This window comes from Euprymna scolopes, chromosome 45 (genome assembly GCF_053919585.1).
Source record: "Euprymna scolopes isolate OS-2025 chromosome 45, ASM5391958v1, whole genome shotgun sequence".
Taxonomy (NCBI): Eukaryota; Metazoa; Mollusca; class Cephalopoda; order Sepiida; family Sepiolidae; genus Euprymna; species Euprymna scolopes.
Window position 1 is genome coordinate 54,891,561 of NC_136526.1, and position 24,996 is coordinate 54,916,556.

General features: G+C 35.6%; 1 protein-coding gene across 1 annotated transcript in view; it reads left to right on the forward strand.

The window, feature by feature from the left end:
- LOC145269674 (TPR and ankyrin repeat-containing protein 1-like) overlaps positions 1-24,996 on the forward strand; it is a 199,491-nt gene that overhangs the window by 12,290 nt on the left and 162,205 nt on the right. Inside the window, exon 2 of the mRNA XM_080125382.1 lies at positions 10,938-10,973. Within this exon, the coding sequence (XP_079981508.1) occupies positions 10,938-10,973 (36 nt within the window). The remainder of the gene's footprint in view (positions 1-10,937; positions 10,974-24,996) is intronic.

The following is a 24,996-nucleotide window of genomic DNA, read 5'->3' on the forward strand; positions in this document are numbered from 1 at the left end:
AATAATAATAATAATAATAATAATAATGATAATAATAATAATAATATAGTAAATAATAATGATAATGATGGTAATAATAATATCAATCTATTAAATAAAAAATAATAATAATAATAATAATAGTAATGATAATAAAAATAATGATAATAATAATATAGTAAATAATAATAATAATAATAATAATAATAATAATAATAATAATGATAATAATAATAATAATATAGTAAATAATAATGATAATGATGGTAATAATAATATCAATCTATTAAATAAAAAATAATAATAATAATAATAATAGTAATGATAATAAAAATAATGATAATAATAATATAGTAAATAATAATAATAATAATAATAATAATAATAATAATAATGATAATAATAATAATAATATAGTAAATAATAATGATAATGATGGTAATAATAATATCAATCTATTAAATAAAAAATAATAATAATAATAATAATAGTAATGATAATAAAAATAATGATAATAATAATATAGTAAATAATAATAATAATAATAATAATAATAATAATAATAATAATGATAATAATAATAATAATATAGTAAATAATAATGATAATGATGGTAATAATAATATCAATCTATTAAATAAAAAATAATAATAATAATAATAATAGTAATGATAATAAAAATAATGATAATAATAATATAGTAAATAATAATAATAATAATAATAATAATAATAATAATAATAATAATTATAATATAGTAAATAAAAAAAATAATAATATAGTAAACAATAATAATAACCTCCATATATTCGCAACTACTGGAAATCTGCCCATATATCTATTTACTTTATTATACATACTATTATTATAAATGATGTTACTTGTATTTACATTGAATATACATCTAAACCTTCCTGCCATCTGAAATATCCAGAGCTTGGGCAATAAAATTTTTAGTTACTTCTTAATATCAAGCATTCTGTAAAGCGTTATCCTATTCCTAAGCCATAAATATAGCTGTTTCCACTGCATGAACTCTTACTCACCCCCTCCTTCAGTAACAATGAAATAGCAATGTCCCTTAATCACTTTGAGGAGTATTATTTTACAGTAGATATATAACCTTTACAAACTAACCCAGTAACATTAACTATCCCAGCGGGGTTGCAGAAATACCTGGATTAAAACCTAGGCGTGGGGCAAACCCTCTTAGTGCTGATGGACCCGTAGATCTTCTCAGGTCATCCGTCTAGGAGAAGGAAGATTCTGAAACTAAACCTAAGGGGAGGGAGGCCTCTTCAATCTTGGAGGACAACCTTCCTAGAGCTGGTGACTCAAACAAATTACCAGTCTGCAAACCTAAACTGCTTAAGGAGTAGATCAGCACTGTCTATCACCCGGCTTCCATACTCCTTCTTTGCCTATTAGCCAGGCGTAGAGGTCGAATCACAGGACTTCGACAGAAACTCTCAGTGATCGATCTTGTTTCCTGACTAGGGAAATGAATGCTGTTATCCCTCCTCTCGACACATCCCATCCCTTTACACTGGGCACTTGGAAATGCTCGAATGCCGTAATGCTAGTGCAAGTAGATTGGGTTGAGCATCGTCTAATGGGTTGAGGGTACCGGATTGACAGTTCCTTAGTACTAAGTAAGACTAACCTACTCGGGAACGCCAATCATGCAGTGATAATGGTTTAAATCGCCCTAAACTCTAGAGCCAAAACCAAAGAGCCACTGCTCAAAACAACGAGATATTATAAAAAAGCTGACTGGGAAGCCATCAGGGATCTCCTCAGAGACGCCCGATGGTGAAATATCTTTTCACTTGCTGCTGAACAGTGTGCCAAGGAGACCACTGAATGGTTCAAAACGGCAATTGGAGCACATGTTCCTGTGCAGAAATTTTATAGCAAGCCCCACTCTCCCCAATGGTTACTTCTACTTGTGCAGCTGCCATTATGCAAAGGCAGCATGCATACCACAGATTTAACCAACATAAGTCCAGTTCAAACAGACAGAAGTATATAGAAGCCAGAAGTAACTGTAAGAAAGAAATAACAACAGCGAAGAGAGAATTTACTGAAACGACCAAAAACGCATCGAAGCACATAAGCTAGGAACCTGTGACTTCTGGAAAATCTACAACAGTGTAGTAAGTATTGGGCAATCAACTATTCCCCCACTATCCAACAATCATGAGCTTGTTTGCTCAGTAACTAAGAAGGCTAACATGCTTGCCAGTCGGTTTGCCTCCAACTCCACACTGGACCCTACTAACCACTCCCTACCTGACTTTCCTTTGTGTACAGACGCCACACTAGACGATTTGAAAATTACCCCTTCTCAGGTGCATGCTATCATAAAAAATCTTGACACTTCAAAAGCATGTGGACCTGATCTCATCCCGGCTGTTCTATTAAAAAAATGCTTTGCCGAAGTAGCTCCAGTTCTCTCCAAACTTTACAACAAATGCCTTAATGAATCTTGCTTTCTTGACTGCTGGAAAACTGTTTCAGTAGTACCAGTTTTCAAAAATTCTGGTGAAAGAACCAACCCAATAAATTATTGCCCCATTAGCCTCCTCCCACTTTTTGCCAAAATATTTGAGTCCATAATTAACCAGGCTCTGGTCCATCACCTTACGGATACTAAACTTCTGAGTGACCAACAATATGGATTTAGGCAGGTCGCTCCATCGCAGACATCCTAACTGTAATCTCTGAATATACCATTCACTGGATAAAGCAGGGGTGGGTAGAGTAGAAGCTCTAAATATATATCTAAGGCTTTTGACAGGGTATGGCACGAAGGTCTTCTCAGGAAAATCAGATCATATGGTATCACTGGAAGGATACATGGCATAATTAAATCCTTCTTAGATAAGAGAAAATCAGGTTGTTCTTGACAGTCATACATCTAAACAATATGATATAAATGCGAGAATGCCTCAGGGGGTCTATCCTTGGACGTCTATTATTCCTAATATTCATAAATGACCTCCCTGACAAAATTGTTTGTGAGATGGGTATATATGCTGATGACACCACACTCTATAACAGACACGACAGGAAAACAAATGAACACATATCTAAAGAAATGGCAGAAACACTAGAGGATGACCTCCGATCTGTAGTGGAATAGGGACAAAAATGGATGGTCACATTAAATGCTGCCAAGACTAAACTTGTTTCCTTCAATAATTACAAGAAACCTTCTCTACCAACAATAGCAATGGCCAAAGACTCTTTATCTGAAAGTACATCTTTTAAACTACTCGGCCTAACATTCACAGGAAACATGAGTTGGAACAATTACATTAAGAGTATTGCCAGGACCATTGCAAGGAAGGTAGGTTCTCTCTACTGTGCTAGAAAACTACTAACACCCGAAAGTATCCTGTACCTCTATAAGGCCACCATTCGCCTATATATAGATTATTGTTGTCTGTTGTCATATTTGGGCTGGTGCATCTGCTACTAGTCTCTTGCTCCTAGACAAGGTTCAAAAGAGAGTCGCCAACCTGATAAGTCCGGAACTGTCATCTTATCTTCAGCCTCTGTCCCATCAACGAAATGTTGTATTCCTCTGCCTGTTCTACAAGTATTTTAATGGTGAATGCTCTGATGAACTGCAAGCACTTGTACCCCCTCGACGTAAATGCCCTCGACAGACCCGACAAGCAGCTAAATCCAACCCCTTCACAGTAGAGATCCCTAGATGTAAGAAAGCCTTCTACTCCAATAGTTTCTTCCCCAGAACTGCAAGACTTTGGAACTCCCTTCCGAGACCCTGCTTCCACAACTGTACTGACATGCAGAAGTTCAAGTGTAACGTGAACCGACATTTTGCTGCCCAACTCCCTACATTGTACCCCTGTAGCTTATGTCCCTGATACAAATCAATATCTTCGATTTAAAGAAATAATGAGCATTACATCATATCGGCCGGCTGTTTTGGAGTTGCATAACTTTTCGACTCCAAAATAGAGTCGGTCAAAATTCTGGAACACCATAATGAGTTCATTTTATTCTATAATCATTAATTAATGAATACTGAAATTTTCATAAAAATTCGTTGATTTCCTGATTTTTTATGAATTTTTATGTGCAGGGAGAGGTCTGCAAACTGCAAAAAAAAAAAAAAAATGCTTGATAAGCCGGAACCGGGACATTGTTATATAATAATGAAATTATGTCATCAATGTGCTTCCGTACATCTACAAATTTTGCCACCATGAATTCTTTTCGAACACGAAACTAACTTTGTTGCTCTCATGGCCATGTTTTTGGAAAAGTATTACCCTTTTTAGCAAAAGTATATTTATTGTATTAATTCATTATCTTAAGACTTTAACTTAATACTTAACTTGGAAATAATTCCAGAAAACTTATATTTTTCTTGCCAGAAAAATGTAAACGCGATTTTTGTCATAATGAATTTTTACGTGAAATGTATGGTTTTTCAGATTTGAGACAAAATTATTCCATGTATTTTTTTTTTTTATTTCACACACTTTTTTTCTTTGAGAAATTTACTTTAAACAATAATCTTACAAATACAATAAAAAAGTAATGGAAAATTTAAAAAATTCTTCATGTTAAAAACGACCCTGGTGTCTAACTCTGTCCTGTGGGGAGGCATTATAAATAGGAACTGGCGTTAAAAACCATACCTCCCTACCAAAGCAGCCATTAATTGCCCATACTAGTTTCTGTTGCTAATATGTCACTGTCATGCAGAAGTGCCATTAATAATACTAATAATTCCTCTAAGAATGTGATAGATTTCTTCAGTTAAAATATCTGTTGGGAGATGTTTCGTTGGGGACACTAAATCATCTATCACCATCTAGAAAACACTACAGGGGTGGTGTGTAATGCAACAATGACATATCTCAAGAAATATGTTGGAATACCGATATGCCTAAAAAATGTTCTGATATTTGAAGGGAGCACCGGAAACCCCAGTCGGTGAACGGATTTGAAAGAAGCTCCTAAAAAATGGATTGACAAAGGGAGATAAATGCTAGGGAATCAATTTTACGGTAGGTTTTCTTCAACCTACACATGCTAGTATGAACTTGGCCTCTTGGTCAAGATCAAAGTGTAGTATCTGTTCTTCAGATGCTGCACTTCCATTTCTTGTTCTTGTTAGTAAATAGGTACACATGCTAGTATGTAAAAAGGACGTGAAGAAGAAAGAAAAGAACGTTTTACACAGATGATGATGATGATGATGATGATGAGCATCATCATCATGATTACTTTTTCTGATAGCTGAATAGATAAGATAGCTAAAAAAAATCAGTATATCCAAATAATGATAACAGAAAATTAAAAATAATGATAACATAAAATTTAATTTTATCATTTATTTTGAACATAAGACGAATCTATATATTAATAGGATAGCGTGTATCTTATTTATTTCTGTGTCATGTTTACATCTTTCTTTTTGTTGAGTGACTGTCGTTTAATTGTTATGGACTTCCATGTATTGTAATAAATAATTTTACCAAGAATTTTTCATAAGTTTTGGTTACGATTATAGCTAATGACACTAAAGTTTATATATATATATATATATATATATATATATATATATATATATATATATATATATATATATATATATATATATATATATATATATATATATATATATTCCATAAGTTTTTATTTCAGTTTTGATTCAAGCTAATGCACCCAAGTCATATGGATATATTTTTTTTTATTTTTGAAATCGCAACTTTATAACATATTAAAACCGATAGAACATTAACTCCATAATAATATATACAAAATCTGCAAGAATTAAAATATCATATTTAAGCATACTATACGACCAGGCTATGCTGGGCGTCCCTGCTAGCTTAGATAAATACTTTTGCAGTTTTAACAAAAAAGCTACAATAATATCAGAGCGTCTCCATTTACACTGAACATCTACAGAATGCCAACATAAATATATTACGTATGTATGAGTCCCTAGTGGAATTTCCACGGGTCCCGTTAGTGGAGATATGATTATGTATTTTTAATTAGAATGTATTCAAGAGTATCCTATATCTTTACAATGCCACCAGTCAACCATGCATGGAGTATGGTTCCTATTTACTTGTCTCCCCATGCGGGCAGAGTTAGACACAAGGTCGGTTTTTAATGTGAAGAAAATCCAGTTCCCCAAAACAGGGCATTCTGGATAGGAACAAAAAAATAAAATTGCGTCAGTCTAGAAGGATTTCTCGTCCATTGATTGAGGTTAGAAAAGGTGAAGTGTAACATCAGAACAGATACTACACTGTGATCCTAGCCAGAGTATTGCTGCCACATCTACATTGGTACATCCACCACTAGTCTCTCTCTCTTTCTTCGACAGGGTTCAAAAAAAGAGTCTTCAATCTAATAGGTCCCACACTGTCAACCAAGCTTCAACCCCTGTCCCATCCCTGTGCTTGTTTTACAAGTATTGTAATGGAATGTGCTCTGATGACCTCATCACACTATATCCCATTGACATACCCCCCCCCCAACAAACCCATTTAGCAACAAAAGCCCACCCCTCCACTTCTACTCTAGTTGCTCCTTTGCTCTGTCACCCGGCCCTCGCAACTAGCTGCTCTAGCCACCTCCAGGCGGGGGAGAGGTAGTCATATACTCGCTAAACTCCAGGACCGAAAGATCTGGCTGCTGTGTAAATCATTCCTCGAAATGTTCTTAAAACCCCTCGCAGATCTCCCGAGTCGATTCCAGGGTGCGTCCATCCGGATGTCTCACTTTCACAATGTATTTGCCTGAGCCACGCCTAGAAACCTCACAGCGCATGTCCGCATCAGAGTTGACTGCTTCATTGCCTATCTTTCTAAAACCTAGCTCTAACTACTTGGCCTTCATAACGCTTGCTAGTCTTGCATAGAAGGTCCTGCTAAGTTAATTCCTGACTAACCCTTTCACCCTCCCCGCGTAGTCGGGGCTAGTTTCTGCTCTAACTGCTTCTTCGTCTTGGCGTTATCTAGTGTGAGGTGCTGGGCATACTTGACGGAGAAGCTTCTGATCTTGGCTTTGAGACCTAACTGCCACTTACTCCCGGTAACCGGCCCCACTAGTGCCTTTTTAATTCTCTTAACTGAACTCGGAAGTCTTGTATCTCCAGAAGTGTTTAACTTTCAGTACCCCACTAACTTAGGCCTATTTCCTAGCTTCATCCGGGCCATAACTAGTTTATGGTCCGTCTGGCCTAGTTAAGTGAACGTGGGACAGGATAGGAAGTCTACTTCGCTTCTCCTAACTAACATCCTGTCCAAATAGGTATTTGGATAGGAGGGAACGCTATTCGTCCACGTCCACACATCTACCCCCCTCCTCGATGCTCAACCCGAAACCTGTCGACCAGACCACATCTAGCCATCAGATCAGCCAGATTGGACTCGCACCTCTCCGACCCTCTAGCTTCGCCTCCTACCTTATCTATCTTGGGGTCTAAGATGGCGTTCCAATCCCCCATTAACACTACCCACTTCCGACAATCTACAAACGCGTCGAGCTGACTGAAGAATGAGATCCTCTCACGAGCGGTGCTAGGCGCATGAACCGCAATCACCCAAAACACATCATCTTTTACGGTAACATCGGCCACGACCAGTCTGTCCTTCACATCCCTATGAACAACGTTGACCGTCGCAGACAGGGTACGTTTAACCAGCTAAGAGACTCCCTTCCTCCCTGGCTGCCATATACTGAGAAAACCTTAAAATCTCGGGCCAACACTTGACAGTCCACCGAAGAAACAAAATGTGTCTCCTGAGTCGCAACCATATTCACTCCCAGGGACAAGAAGTTGTGCCGGAGGTGAGCCGCCCGGCTCGATGATCTCAAGCCCCTCACATTCAGACTAGCCAAATTCAAAGTCATGGTACCTACCTTAAGGTGTGGCACACTCAGTTCCGAAGTCAGCCAGGGAAAGGATACCGACGCTGTATGCAATGCTCAAGGTGGTCAAGTTTTCATGTCCTGACCTTATCTCGCAGTGCCACCAACGTCTAAACACTGGGACCCTTCCCTTGCATTGTTTTGAGAGTTCGTCAAGGGAAGTGTCATTTTCCTAATCAGTTCAATTCCTGGAACAGCCCCTTCAGCGGTCTCCAGCATTGTACACAAGTTAGTCTTGCAGGCCTCTGGAAGCCTGACGAAAGTATTAGCAGTGGGGGCGTCCGGGAAATTAGAGGGGACATTAACGTCTTTTTCCCCTGTCTGTTAGCAGTCCAGCAGAGGTTTTAGATTTTTTCTCTGTTGGTGGTGTAATTTTGTTGCCACAGACAGGGGGTCTATAAAACACAGTTCCTCCCCCGTTTCAAGGGGAGGGTCTCTGTGGGGTGTCCGCGAGTGGGAGAAGCTGAAGGTCTCTCCCCCTCCTGGGTTCATTCTTTTCTTTCTGGGGTGGTGGCTCAGTGTAGCTGCCCAAGTGCATGCTGGTTTTCGACCATACTGGAGTTACTCTTTCGACATCGCTGAACTGGGTGAAGAGAGGTCCCAGAATTTCTGCAGGTATTTGCATAGGTATGTTGAATATCTGCACCCGGGTCCTTCTCCTCCCCTGGTATTCGGACATTAGTTTGACTCTCTCATGCTTGATTTCTTGTAGGGAGAGTCTCTCCGCATCTTCCTTGGTGGGTAGGAGGATGTCCCACATGGCGTAGCTCCTCTGGTACAGGTATACTACCGGGATGTTTAGTTTGGGTAGGAGCCCCACCATGTCTTCCTTTTTCATCCCTAGGAGGTGGTCTTTCGGAGATGACGAGGGACAGGACTCTGCCTTCGATTGCATCCCAAGCGTATGGCACTGGTTTAATTTCTGCCCCCTCTATGTATTGTCTGTACTTGGTCAAGTACAGGTCTCTGTACTCTTGAGGGGACAGTTGCTTCTCTAGGATCTTCCCCCATGCAGACCCTCTTGTTGGACCGTTTTTGCTGTTCCTTTGCGGAAGGGTTGCTATTTTGGGGGGCATTTCCCTTTCTGATTTCCTTTGGGACTGACTCTACTTGCTTGATGCTTCTCCCAGGAACAACCTCCCTTTTTGGGGAGTCGGCCTCTTGGGGAGTATTGTCCCTTTTATTGTCCTTAGGAGCTTTTGCCTCTTTTGTTTTGGTGAGGTCCAGGTGGTATGCCCCCTCGTTTTCTTGATTTGCTCCCCTTTTGGGGGAGTAACCCTCCTGGGAAGCACTGCCCCCTTTATCGCCCTTTAGGCTACTGCCTTTTCATTTTTTTATTGTTAGAGCAGAATGCCCCGTTCAACATTGTTTTTCTCCCCTTTGCGGTAGTCGCCCTCTTGGGGAGCTGCTAGTAAGTTTTCTCCCTTCTGGGATGGGGGGGGGGTCCATTAGTGCATTGTCCGGGCGGTATGCCCCATTGGTTTTTGCTGTTTTTGCTCCTCCTGTTGGGGGAGGTCGTCCTCTTTGGAAGCAGTTGTTTCTGTGGTAGCCCCCTGGCTGGGGGTATCTATATTGGTGGCCCCTGGGCTGGGGGTATCCATTTTTTAAAAGCTCTCTTCTCTGTGTTTGAAAATCACCAAAATGAGTGACGTGGAGTCGGCATCCAAAGTGGGGAGCTGATTTTGGTGCCAAAAATGAGTGGTGCCAAAGGTGGCGAGATAGAACTGAGAGAAGGAGTGGGAAGTTAGTGAAGGGAAGAGAGAATGTGTTTCCGACCCACCCATTGTAGGGGTGGGATTTTGCTGCTTGTTGGGTTTGTCGGGGGTATTTACGTCAAGGGAGTACAGGGGTTTGTAGTTTGTCGGAGCAACTACCATTTTAATACTTGTAAAACAGGCAGAGGGATGCAACATTTCGTCGATGGGACAGTGGCTGAAGCCTAGCTGATAGTGCGGAACTGATCAGATTGGCGACTCTCTTTTGTACCCTGTCCATGAGTGAGAAACTAGTAGCAGATGCACCAGCCCAAATGTTGCAACAATACGCCATACGTGAGTGAATGGTGGCCTTGTAAAGGTACAGGATACTCGCAGGCGTAACTTTCTAGCACGGTATTAGAGTAGAAGGCTTTCTTACATCTAGGGATTTCTACTGTGTAGGGGTGGGATTTTGCTGCATGTGAACGGGGTATAAGGGCTTCTAGTTTGTTGGAGCACCTATCATTATAAAGTCCTTGTAAAACAGGCAGAAGAATGCAACCTTTGATAATGGGACAGCAGCTGAAGCCTAGTTGATAGTGTGAAACCTATTAGCTTAGTGACTCTCTTTTGAACTGTCTAAGAGGGAGAGATTAGTAGCAGATGCACCAGCCCAAATTTGGTTCAGTTGGTTGGTTAGTTCTCTCCCTCTGCAAGAAATGAGACACCAGGGTCGAAAAGTGAGATTGAGAAGGCAACGCTCCCGAGACAGAGACACCCTGACCTGCAAAAAAAGCCTGGGCAGTCCCGTCGATTACGGGCATCTCAGTCGATCAGCTATACTAACTCCTTCTCAAAAGAGAGAAAGGAAGGCCTTGGACGTGGACCTCCTAGAACTGCACAGAACTAAACTTAACACAAAATCAACAGGAAAAGTGTTGAGGTCGAAACCGCGACTGAAGTATACTATTTATTATGAGAACTTGTATGAGGAGGAGGAGGAGGAGAAGAAGAAGAAGAAGAAGAAGAAGAAGAAGAAGAAGAAGAAGAAGAAGAAACAACAATATTATATGATGGTGATGATGATTATGATGACTAAAAAAAAGATAAAACCCTCCCCCCTACCTCCAATTAAAAGATTAAATAAGTATAAAGGGAGATAACTTTGCACGTTTCGGGACAAGTTGCTTTTTTTCGTGCAGTGCAAATCAAACTTTTAACTTGGGGTTTCCTGCGCATCTACGTGATTTCCCCCCCACCCCCATTTTTTTCTATTTCGAAACAACAACAGCAAAAAAAAAAATAGTTTTTGCACTTTTTTTTTTTCAGTGGACGAACAAACGATGGAAGAACTGGAAATACGTGGTAAGTTTACATTTTTTTCTTTTTCGTTTTTTTTTATTTTTATTTGTCAACATCAGAACTTGACATTTTATTTTTAGTTTCAAATGCTTATTTGTTGATAGAAGTTTAATTTCAAAGTCACTAAGTCATGGCACGAGTTGATTGCCAAAAACAAAAAACAAAAACAAAACAAAAAAAAAAAAAACAAAATGTAGGATTTAAAAAATTTTTTATGGTCAATTTTTGCATGCTCCAGCGTATTATAAACACCCCAAACCTCCCTATGTTAAGAACGGCTTTCTGAATAAACACCCTTCGAAAGCCGTTCTTAACGTGGGGTGGTTGGGGTTTTATACTACTCTGGGGCAGGTCGTAAAATTCTTTTTCTTGTATTTATTTAACCATGCTGAAATAAAGCTTAAAAAGCTTCTTAACATGGGAGGGGTGTTTATTTTGTACTTTCACCTAACAACTTAATAAAAAGATAGGGGTTTGTATTACTGTACACATAGATTCGAACAAGTTGTCAAAAAACAAATATGACAAATAAATGCTATCAAAGGCAAGATAAGTTACTTTTCTACCAAACTGGATATAATTTTCGTGTTTTTATTCAATTTAACATGTTTATTCAGCTCGAAAAACATGCAGTGTTTACCGATGTATTGGAAAATTCAAAATGGCGGCCGATTCTCTCGTTAACACGGTAAGTTCAGGAAAAGGTGTTATAAATAATAAACTAGACAAAATACTATTAAAAACCACCGAATATTTGTCAAGTTATGTCACGGTAACATATATTGAGCGAATTTCTAACAGTATTTTGTCTAGTTTATTATTTATTACACCTTTTTCCAAACTTACCGTGTTAAAGAGAGAATCGGCCGCCATTTTGAATTTTCCAATACATCGGTAAACACTGTATGTTTTTCGAGCTGAATAAACATGTTACATTGAATAAAAACACGAAAATTATATCCAGTTTGGTAGAAAAGTAACTTATCTTGCCTTTGATAACATTTATTTGTTATGTATTTGTTTTTTGACAACTTTTTGAATCTGTGTACAGTAATACAAACCCAAAAGATAGTAATACTCGACTGTAAAAAAAAAACAAAAAAAACAAAAAAAACTCTTTCTGTTACGTATCGAATGATTTCGAGTTAAAATCCATTTTGTATTGAAATACGCACCAGCACCACTTCATGTAAGCTTTTTTTTGTTTTTTTGTTTTTTGGCTTATAACTTGTTGCCTGCGATATTTATCGTGTGTATTTCTCAACACGAAATGTGTATTCCTCAATAGATTTTTAACTTTTATGTAATCATGAAAATCTTTAGGCCTACTCGTCCATTTTTTGCGGACGTGAGGGTCCCTATAGCGAAATACGCATCGGCTCCGATGTTGTACCCAGTTCGTTCGAGGGAGCGTTCTATAATCCCCCCCCCCCTCTTGGCCTTTTTTGGTACTCCTTGGGCGTTGAGTTCCATGGCGACCAGCAGAAAAAAAATAATGATCGCTCCCTTGGCCCCCCCCTAGTCGTTTTTCGAACCGAATAAAGATTTTACATTAAAGAAAAATACAGCTATCCAATTAGGTAGAAAAGTAACTTCGCTTGACTTTGATAACATATTTTTGTGTAACATCTTTTTCGAATCTGTGTGTATAGTAATTACAAAAACGCTTTATTTTCGCGTAAAAATTTGTAAAAATGAGAAATTATCAGTAAATGTTTTTTTTTTCTTTATTTTTCTTTATTTTATTTTTATTTTTTACATTAGGTCCACCTCCAAATGTTAACGGCTTTCAGAATAAACACCAACCTCCCCATGTTAACGGATTTCGGAATAAACACTTTTTTTTTTTTTTTTTTTTTTTTTTTGTGTGGAGGGGGGGGGCGGGGAATGAGAAAATCTTTGCAAAATTGGTTATCCTGACGCTCCGCACTTCTTTATTTACATTGGAAGTGACGTCACACAAATCTTATAATACGGATGGCTACAATTGTAAAAACGTTTTATTTCTCTTTCATTTTGAGCTCCTTTTTCCTCCCGTTTGTTTTTGTTTTCTACAATTAATAAACCAGTTTACAAGTAAAAAATAATTTGTTTTAGCGAATTTAATTTTTTTTTCTCTCCCATTTGAGCGGAGAATCTAACATTTCTTTTCATTTTGAGAATTTGTTTTAGTTTTTAATTACTAACACAGCGGAGAATTTAACTTTTTTTTTTTCTCCCATTTCTTATTTTGAGCGGAGATTTTATTTTCATTTTGAGCTCTTTTTCCGATCCGGCGTTACCTTTTATAGGTACTCCTCCTGCACTTTACGACCCGAGCTATTTTTTAACGCTATTTAGAAACCTATTATTTAACATGGGGAAGGGAGGGTGTATTGTAACTATTTTGTACTTTCACCTAACAATTCAATTAAAAAAAAGGTAAATATGAAGAATTACTCCACCCTCAAATTCCTTTAAAATTACCACTCTTAAAGGTTTTCGGGGTCGCTGAAAATGAAAATAACGTTTAAAATTACGGCAAACGAGTAGTTTCCAAGATTGAATTTACTTGTAAACTGGTTTATTAATTGTAGAAAACAAAAACAAACGATAGAAAATAGGAGCTCAAAAAGTAAAGAAAAATAAAACAAATTATTTTTACAATTGTAGCCATCCGTATTATAAGATTTGTGTGACGTCACTTCAAATGTAAATAAAGAAGTGGAGCTATCCTCCACTGGAGTTATCCTGAAGCTCAAAATTTAACTGATATACTCATCCGGATCCGCAAATACTTAATATATAACAGTCGATAAGTCATTTAAAAAATTTTTTAAAACAAATGTCTGTAAAAGTGATACATAATTAATAAATACTTGTAACTTAATATTCATAAAGAATAAAATTTTCAAAATAAATGTTGACAAATAAACGTTACGTGGGGGGAGTAAGGGAGCGACCATTTTTTTTTTCCTGCTGGTCGCCATGGAACTCAACGCACTAGGAGTACCGCCTTTTTTTTTGGGGGGGGGTGTATTACTGTACACAGATTCTAAAAAGTTGTCAAATATATAACATGCGTTAACCTGTACGGATAGGGTCCCGCCTCGTTCTGAGTTCGGGGAAAAGCCGTCTGACGTAAGCGATGTCCGAGGCAGAAAATTACCCTAACCCTAAAACCCCTTCAGCATGGATTTGATAAGCATGAGCAAATTTTGTAGTTGTTACAATGAGGCGAAAATTATTACGAGAAAATAACATATTACGAAAAGAAGGAACAAAAATTGTTGAGGGTGCCCTTCCTTCACATAAATTATTAGCAACCCCAACAAAATTAAGGGGCCCCGGAGTAATTGGAGATAGATGAGTAAATATTTAGATACGTTACAACAGAACACCGACCACTCTAATTTGGTTTGTAAGGGGTAATCTAGGTCGCTGACAACGAATCTGATACTTAAACCGGGGCAAATTTACCGTTTGCATGGTATGAACCCACGAACTAACGTTTACGCTGTGCGCGGCAGCATAAACGACAGCTTGCTTATGCTGCTTCACCTAGCAAACTGCCTTCTCACATGGCGTACCAATCTTCCGTGGAAATGTTAAAATTGGATGAAAAAAAAAAGCAAGAAAAAAGCACACCAAGTTGTCCGGGGGGGGGGGGGGGCTGTAATTTAATTTTATTTTAATTTTTTTAAATTATTTATTTTTTTTTTTTTTCCAGAACATAGAATTTTCTAATTTTCAAAAATACATTATAGCACTTTTTGGGTGGAAAATTTAAAATTAGCTGAAAAAGAAATAAAACAAGAGGAAAAAGCACTCCAAGTTGGAGAGGGGGGAGTGTAATTTAATTGTTTTTTTTTTTTTGTTTTTTTTCCCCCCCCCCTGGAACATAGAAATTTCAAAAAGTAACGCACCGACATTTACCGATTAGAACACCATTTTACGTTTTGAAGATTTTACTGTTTACATTGGGGGCGCGAGCGGGGGTGGATGTTGGGGCGCGCGCCCCCAATGTAAACAGTAAAATCTTCAAAACGTTAAATGGTGTTCTAATCGGTAAATGTCGGTGCGTTACTTACGGAAAAACGGTTAACTAAACTGCATAAGCACCTATTAAGCCACATAAGTTCTATAATTGAATCCCACTCCCGCAAAGAAAGAACGAAAAACAAAATGTTTGGTGCTTATGTTTTTCTAAACCGCATTAAAAACTACGTGAGACAAATAAAAAAGGTCCCAAAATTTTATTTTTTTGTAAGTCATTCAAAAATGTCAGTCCGTCATTTTTTTTTTTCCACCCGAAAAGTGCTATAATGTACTTTTTTGAAAATTCTATGTTCCACAGTGCTTTTCTTATTTCTTTTTCAGCTAATTTTAAATTTTCCGCGGAAGATTCTTACGCCATGTAAGAAGGCAGTTTGCTAGGTGAAGCAAGCCATCGTTTATGCTGCCGCGCATGCGCGTAGCGTAAACAGCTGTAAAATGGCGGAAAGTAGTTCAGGGGTTAATACCATGCAAACGGTAAATTTGCCCCCGGTTTGAGTATCAGATTCGTTGTCAGCGACCTCGATTACCCCATAAAAACCAGTGTCGTAACGAAAAGAAAATACAACCAAGGGCGCATGATACAAGTTTTTTTCGTTCTAATTATTTGAACTGTTGAATTAAAAATTTGGTATACGAAAAATTCTAATTTATGGAATTTATAAAGGGGTAAAAATACTAATTTGAACTTTTTTTTTTTTTTTTTTCTTAACTTAACTCGGCACTTTATTGAAGGTAATTTTTCGCCTAGACATCGCTCACGTCAGACGATCCCCCCCCCCCCCCCCCGAACTCGGAACGAGGCGGGACCCTGTCCGTACAGGTTGTTATCAAAGGCAAAAAGTGTTTACTGTTTACCGATGTATCGGAAAGGTAAAAATGGCGCCACTCTCTTTGATTCGTAAGTTTGGGAAAAGGAGTTATGGGTTTGTATTACTGTACACGTAGATTCGAAAAAATTGTCAAAAACCAAATATATAACAAATAAATATTATCAAAGGCAAGATAAGTTACTTTTCTACCAAACTGGAAACATTTTGTTTTTATTCAGTGTAACCTGTTTATTCAGCTCGAAAAACATGCAGTATTTACCGATGTATTGGACAATTCAAAATGGCGCCCGACTCTCTCTCTATAACATGGTAAGTTTGGGAAAAGGTGTTATAAATAATAAACTAGACAAAATACTATTAAAAAACACCGAATATATATCACCTTATGTCACGGTAACATATTGAACGAATTTCTAGCAGTATTTTGTCTAGTTTATTATTTATAACACCTTTTCCTGAACTTACCGTGTTAAAGAGTCGGGCGCCATTTTGAATTTTCCAATACATCGGTAAACACTGCATTTGCATCTTGTGGCTTAACATGTGCTTCTGCAGTTTAATTAACCGTTTTCCCGTTAGTAATAATGCGTCGACATTTACCGGTTAGAACACCCTTTAACATTTTTAGATTTTACGGCAAATGCTACCTTACGCAACAGAATCCCAACCATCTAATTTATTTTAGGGGTAATCGAGGTCGCTGACAATGAATCTGATAATCAAACCCGCCGCAAATTTACCGTTTGTATGGTATGAACCCCCTAGACCTTGGGACTATTTTGTGCCATTTCACCGCCTTCGGTAGTGTTTTTCTTGCACGTGCGAGAAGGCGTAGTAATGTCTTATCACACCGCGTAGGAATCTTTCAAATAAGTTAAAAAAAAATAAAAATAAAAAATAAACAATTTTTTTTTATGTAGTTAACTTTTTTTGATCAATTAAAGTATTTTCACGAGCGGACCGGACTAAACACACCACCCCCGCCCGCTGCCCAATGTAAACAGAATTTTTGTGAAATGGTAAATGTCGGCGCGTTACTTACGGAAAAATGGTTAATTAAACTGCAGAAGCACCTGTTCAACTACACAAGTTCTATAATTGAATACCCCCCACCCCCAAAAAGAACAAAATATATAAATGTTTGGTTATGTGAAAACTTATTTTATTTTTTAAGACCAAATTTAGTCTTTAGCAGTTTATCCATTTTCTAAATGTCTTACAATTATCTCGGATAGAAAAGATTTGAACGTTGCATCAGAAACTGAACACACACACAGACGTCGGTAAAGGTGTAGATCCCCCCCCCCCTCATCCTTTAAAATAACCACTGTAGGTTTTCGGGGGTGCTGAAAACGAAAATAACGTTTAAAATTCCAGTTAACAGGTAGTTTCCAAGATATGAAAAATTAGTTAAAAAAAAAAAAAAAAAAAAAGTGTGGTGTGGGGGAGGGGTACTTTTCTTTATTAAATGTAAAATGAACACCCACCTTTTGGGGGCCTGGTAGACCAATACAAAACCTACCTTAAAACTTGTCTAATGGTTTTCGGATGTGCTGAAAACGAATATCGCATTTAAATTTTCTGCAAATAATTTTCCGGATATTAAGTAATGTAAAACGTATAAATGCTGGCCATTGTTGTACGCGTTAGCGCATATTTGTTTCTTGGAATTTTAAACGTTATTTTCGTTTTCAGCAATCTGTCAAACCTTAGGCTAAATTTTAAAGAATATGGCGGCCTCGATTGTCGTACATTTGATCTAATGAAAAATATGAACTTGGTTTCCGGTTTTATTTTAGCCTTTCGGTCTGTGTTTTTAGTTGAAAATAGTTTTAATTTTTTTGTCAAATAATTTATGCCGCTAAACTACACATTTGCCAAAATACAGATAAACTAATTTGGAAAAATATGAATAAAAAAAATGGCCACTAATGTCTTAACAATTTATGCACTTGAAGTGCACATTTACCAAAAACATATCTGCCAAAATCATGGTACCATGAAACTGCTTCAAAAAGGGCCAAATTTGGCCTTTTTAAGGCCAATCTGAAACTTTTGGCACTTCTGCATCAGACAGCGCCATTGGTACTTCATAGTGAACGTGGACCCAGCATAAACTTTTTTCTTTTTCATTCACTCAAATGCACAAAAGGTTTTTGTTCACTTTTTTGTGTAATTTTTATTTTAGCGTGTATTAGAATTTTTGGGTTTGTATTACTGTACACATAGATTCGAAAAAGTTGTCAAAAAACAAATATATAACAAATGTTATCAAAGGCAAGATAAGTTACTTTTCTACCTAACTGGATATATTTTTTGTGTTTTTATTCAGTGTAACATGTTTATTCAGCTCGAAAAACATGCAGTGTTTACCGATGTATTGGAAAATTCAAAATGGCGCCCGCCCGACTCTCTCTCGGAGAGGGTAAGTCTGGGAAAAAGTATTATAAATAATAAACTAGACAAAATACTGTTAGAAATTCGCTCAATATATGTTACCGTGACGTAAGTTGACATATTCGGTTGTTTTTTAATAGTATTTTGTCTAGTTTATTATTTATAACATCTTTTTCCAAACTTACCGTGTTAGAGACAGTCGGGCGCCATTTTGAATTTTCCAATACATCGGTAAACACTGTATGTTTTTCGAGCTGAATAAACATGTTACAGTGAATAAAAACACAAAAAATATATCCAGTTTGGCAGAAAAGTAACTTATCTTGCCTTTGATAACATTTATTTGTTATGTTTGACAACTTTTTCGAATCTGTGTAGTAATACAAACCTTTTTTTTTTTTTTTTTTTTTTTTTTTAGATTAGGTCCACCTCCACAATTTTCTTTTAAATGACGACTTTTCAACTATGCTGAATACGGAAATCGCATTGAAATTTTGCAGAAATAAGTAGTTATCGAGATAAAAGTTGTATTATGCAATGTATTCTTTAGCAGCCATTTTTTTTTCTTTTTTTTTTTTTCTTCGCGCGCGTCATAAGCAAACGCACGCCAAAGAATACAATGCATGATATAAAGTTGTATCTCGGTAACTACTTATATCTGCAAAATTTCAATGCGATTTTCGTATTCAGCATAGTCGAAAACAAGTCATTTAAAAGAAAATTGTGGAGGTGGATCTAATCTAAAAATTTATCATTTTTTTATTCTCCACTGAATGCTTTATTATTATTATTTTTTTTTTTTTTTTATCACACATATTCAACTAATGCTTTGCCCCCCCCCCTTTTTTTTTTCTTCCTCAAATAGTACCTTCAAAGTTTTCATGATTAAATAAACCAATGAAATGCGTTTTCAGGGAGCAGTCATTTAAAAAAAAAAAAAAAAAAAATTCCCCTTCACGTTCCTAGTGAAGTGCCGCGTGTTTTATTTATTTTATTTTATTTTGTTTTGTGCATTTCACTAAACTGTCGCCATCTTGTGCTTCTGCCAAAGAACAGGGGACGATAAATTTATCCGTTGTAAAGTTTCAACCTGATTCAAAAGTGACAATAAGTCCAAGTTTATTCATTTCATTCTATTCAAATTGTGGGTCTGTATTACTGTACACATAGATTCGAAAAAGTTGTCAAAAAACAAATATAACAAATGTTATCAAAGGCAAGATAAGTTACTTTTCTGCCAAACTGGATATATTTTTTCGTGTTTTTTTATTCAATTTAACATTTATTCAGCTCGAAAAACAGTGTTTACCGATGTATTGGAAAATTCAAGATGGCGTCTCAGTTCTCACCGTAAGTTTGGGAAAGTGTTATAAATAAAAAACTATACGAAATACTATTAAAACCCCGCCGAATATGTCAACCTATGTCACGGTAACATATATTGAGCGAGTTTTTACAGTATTTTATCCGGTTTTTTATTTATAACACCTTTTCCCAAACTTACCGTGTTAAAGAGAGAATAAGACGCCATCTTGAATGTTCCAATACATCGGTAAACACTGGTTTTCGAGCTGAATAAACGAATTTAGGAAAACTCGTCCCCGGGAAACTCGTCCCCTTTCGCTAGGTAGGAAAACTGGTCCCTTATTGAATAAATATCGATTGAAAACACATTTTATGATCGTTCTTGAAGGAGATATTGTTTTTTAAAATAGACTATAGCCCCCCATAATATTTTTAAAAAATATTTTTTCTTTAATTTTTATTTTTTTTTTATTTTTATTTATTTATTTTTTTTTTTTTTAAATAAAATCGATTTTCTAAGTGTCCATTTTCTACCTAACTGGCTAAGTCCTTAGTGGTTTCACTTATTTTAAAGCGTTTATGTTCATAAACGAGACCGCATATTTTTTTAATATTAATATAAAAAATTTACTTATTTACTGTTTAATTTATTTGGAATCGTTTATTCGGTAAAAAAAACAAAACAAACAAGTGTTACGTGAGAACGAGAAATAATGTCCGGTATATCACATCTTAGGGGTCTTGAAAATCGCTAAAAAATAGAAAAGTAAAGAAATTACTAAGGGAGATTTGGTTTTAAAAAAAAATTTTAATTTTTTTTTAAATATAATTTTTGAGAGGGGGGGGGGTAAAAACTATATCTCCCTCCGAAAAACAACCAACAAAAAATGAAATTAAAAAGATTCTTGATAAACGATAGCGGAGTTTTCAATAAAATTGATTAATAAATTTATTTAGTGATTACTTTTTCTCTTAATGATTGATTTTAGAATTTTGAAGTAAAAATTTTAAAAAATTAGTTAACGAGAGATTGTTAGCACATGGCATCTCTCGCGCCAAAAAAATATTTCGTTTTTAATTTATTAGTTAATTTTTGCAAAATTTGACAGGACGACAATAAATGTTGATAATTGATAAAATTATAATTTTAAATAACGCATGAGTGCATTTGGTATGAGAGAAAACAAAAACATAACAAAAAAACTATCATAATTAAAAAACCAAAACAAAAAAGTAACGCTCCCAGTTTTTAATTTTTTTTGTTTTTTATTATTGTTTTTATGACTCTAAAAAACATCGTTAAAATAAGAACAAAAAAAAATTGTAATTAACTTTGTATGACCATAATAAACGCTTTAAAATAAGTGAAACTACTAAGAACTTAGCCAGTTAGGTAGAAAATGGACACTTAGAAAATCAATTTTATTTAAAAAAAAAACAAAACCAAAAAAACATTAAACAAGTAAAAATATTTTTTTTTAAATATTATGGGGGGGGGGCTATAGGAGATTTTAAAAAACAATATCTCCTTCAAGAACAATCATAAAATGTTTTCAATCGACATTTATTCAATACGGGACCAATTTTCCTACCTAGCGAAAGGGGACGAGTTTTCCCGGCACCGAATAAACATGTTACATTGAATAAAAACACAAAAAATATATCCAGTTTGGCAGAAAAGTAACTTATTTTGCCTTTGATAACATTTATTTGTTATATATTTGTTTTTTTGACAACTTTTTCGAATCTGTGTACACTGTACAGTAATAGAATTTAGGAAAACTGGTCCCTTATTGAATAAATATCGATTGAAAACACATTTTATGATCGTTCTTGAAGGAGATATTGGGTTTTAAAATAGACTATAGCCCCCCCCCCCCATAATATTTTTAAAAAAATATTTTGGTACTGGTCGCGGTAAGAGTTCCCTGCCGAACACCCTCAAAAAACAATGATTTCTCCCGCGCAGCCGCAAAGGACATGTTTTAGTTGCCATAGTAACAACACTTTTTATCGACATTGTTTTACTGTTTATGAATATTGAAATAAAAGACATTACTACACATTTATTAATAATATCTCACTTTTAATCACTTTTATCGACTTTTTAAAACTTTTTTTACTCTTTTTAAATGACAACGTTAATGTTTATGAATATTGAAATAAAACATATTACTACACATTTATTAATCTTTTTTTTTTTTTACTGTTTATGTGTCAATTTTATCGACTTTTTCTTTTCTTATATTGAAATATTATATATATGAAATATTGAAATTATTCTTATATTGAAATAAAAGACATTACTACACATTTATTAATATCTTTTTTTTTTTTTTTTTTTTTTTACTGTTTGTGTCACTTTTATCGACTTTTTTCGGTTCTTGAAATTTACTTACCACAAAATGATAGAATAATAAATTTACTTACGTTTAATCAATGTTTTCTTTTTAAATGACGACGTTTTTACTGTTTATGAATATTAAAAGAAAAATAATTACTAAACATTTATTAATAAGAAAATGGGTGCTAGTGCACTTATGATCCGCGCTATATTTTAAATCGTATTTCTAAGCTTAAAGTTTAATGTTTTTTTTTATTCAATTGTAAGGTTAAAGTAGAGAATAGGTACAAAACACCCTCCCCGTGTTAAGAATGGCTTTTTAAATAATAACGTTATTTCAGCACGGATCAATAAGTGCACTTGCACTAGTACCACAAAATGGTGATAGAATAATGCATTTAGGGTTTGTATTACTGTACACATAGATTCGAAAAAGTTGTCAAAAAACAAATATATAACAGATAAATGTTATCAAAGGCAAGATAAGTTACTTTTCTGCCAAACATCTTGCCTTTGATAACATTTTAAGAAGTACACGCGAATTAATTCATAATTGTGAAATTCTTCAAAATTCAAGAAATAAGCACAAGTACAACTGAATTTTTTTAATAATCGCTGAGCTGAGCTGAGCCCTTTAAATTTAAATCTGTATTCAAACTGTCAAGTTTTACGATATCTTTTTGTTTAAATTGTTAGGTGAAAGTACATAATAGTTACAATACACCTGGTAACATAAGTGCATAAGTAGGTGTATCAAAATTTTTGTAGGAATTTTTGACACCCCTAACACGAAACTGCGAATAAAATATAAAAATCTCGTAATTTCTCTGTTAAAAGTGGGTTATTTATTTTCTTTATGGATTATACTTCCAAAATAAACTATTAAAGTTGTATAAAAAGTAATAAATATTTTTATTTTTTAAAAAACAGTAATTTTACGAACTCAATAATTTTCAATTTTTAAACTTTAAAAATCTATCAAATTTTCTATTCTATTTTTACGATATTTTCAGGGTCAATTGAAATTTTATGTTCTTTCCAATAAACCGAATATAATATTTTAGACAAACTTTTTTTTTTTTTTTAAATTCACCCCCCCCATTTTCAAGTGTCTATTAAAAAGTAAATCAATTTACTCACCAGTTTTATATCACAAATTGAAGAGAAAAGGTCAATAAATAATATTTAAATTTAAAACAGAAGTTGTTTTTTTTATTTATTTTTTGTTTTTTAAGAAATTTACCTGTAAAGTCCGAAATTTAAAACCTTTTTAAAACGCTTTTTTATTTATTTATTTATTTTTTTTCCAATTAAAATTTAGGGCTTGAATTACGTTTTTCGAGGAGTTATAAGCTTGGAAAGACGGGGTGGAATTATTCACTATTTTTCACGAAATTTGACACACCTAGTGCATAAGTACCAATAAAGTGATTTTTTTTTTATTTTTTTTTATCATATTCAGTTAAATCCATAACAAGCGACACTCAAATGAATGGTTTATTTTATTGATGCTACACCGTAATCACGTGATTAAAATTTTAGACAAAACCTTGGGTCAGTAATGATTACTTAAAACTATAACATAACATTGACTCTTCAACAGGCGCCACAAAAAATTAGAACTGGATTTGGAGACTTGCAAACCTATACATTTTTGGAAAGGTTTGTCTTGGGAATCAGAAAATCAATGTTCGCATTTGCCCAGATGCGTATATGGTGGCCATATTGGATTTACAAAATGGCCGCCATAAGATTTTTTTTTTTTTTTTTTTTTTTTTTTAATTTATTGCAATTTCACTGCAAACAAGGCACATTGCCACTTTGCTGTAGGGACCTACTATCGGGGACATAAGCTACAGGGTACTATGTCGGGAGTTGGGCAGCAAGATGTCTGTTCACGTTACACTTGAACTTTTCCATGTGAGTACAGTTGGAAGCAGGAACTCGGAAGGGAATTCCAAAATCCAGCGGTTCTGGGGAAGAAACTACTGGAGTAGAAGGCTCTCTTACATCTAGGGATCTCGATTGTGAAGGGGTGGATATTGCTGCTTGTCGGTATTTACGTCGGGGGGGGGGTATAAGTGCTTGCAGTTATGCAGAGCATTCACCATTGAAATACTTGTAGAACAGGCAGAGGGATGCTACACTTTGTCGATGCGACCGAGGCGGAAGCTTAGATGACAGTTCAGAACCTATTAGAATGGCGACTCTTTTGAACCCTGTCTAGGAGTGAGACTAGGTGCAGATGCACCAGCCCACCATTCACCCATGTATGCATGGGTGAATGGTGGCTTTATAGAGGTACTAGCGAGGGGTACCCGGCGTTGCCAAGGTGTTTGTATGTGTGTGGTGTTAAATAAAAAAGAAACGGGGGGGGGGTAGGATCGAAGCCGAAGCCCTGAGGCGAAGTTTGAAAATAAGATCGGCCAGCCAGAATGAAGCATTGTTATAAGTGAAAGATGTTTGAAAGTCGTCAAGCGTTACGACGACGATGTAAGCATTGTTATAAGCGAAATAAGAAAATGTTTTAATTAAGCGGGGGAGTAATCAAAACATCGAAAAAACACCAAAAAAAAACTAACGTAAACACTTTGAAATTTTACATAAAGGGTACTTGGAGATAGGTCAAACTTTTTAATTGGTTTGTGTCGGAAATTTAACCGTTGCGGTGTCCATCAAACTACTTGACCAATTTTGGGTTTAAACATTTGAAATTTATACACAACGGATATTCAGACATGCGGCAAGCATTTTAATCAGTTTTGGGGCAAATTTGGCTGCCAAAAGTCAGTTGAAAAAGTTGACCTTTGCATATTCTACAAAATTTCTTTGCCAATTTTTGGTCTAAAGACTTGAAATTTTAGATGTAGGTAATTTGGACATGAGTAAAACTTATTTTGATTTGAGACCACAATAATGTTAAGGGGTAAAAATTGGGGTCAAAGTTAAAAAAATTGACCTCTGCGATCTCTACGAAATTACTCGGACAAATTTTGGTCTAAACATTTGAAATCTTACATGAAGTATATTCACACGTAGGGCAAGTTATGAACAGTAGATATGGCCCGAGCAAAGCAGGGTTGAACTGCTAGTAATTGAATTAATCCTTTTG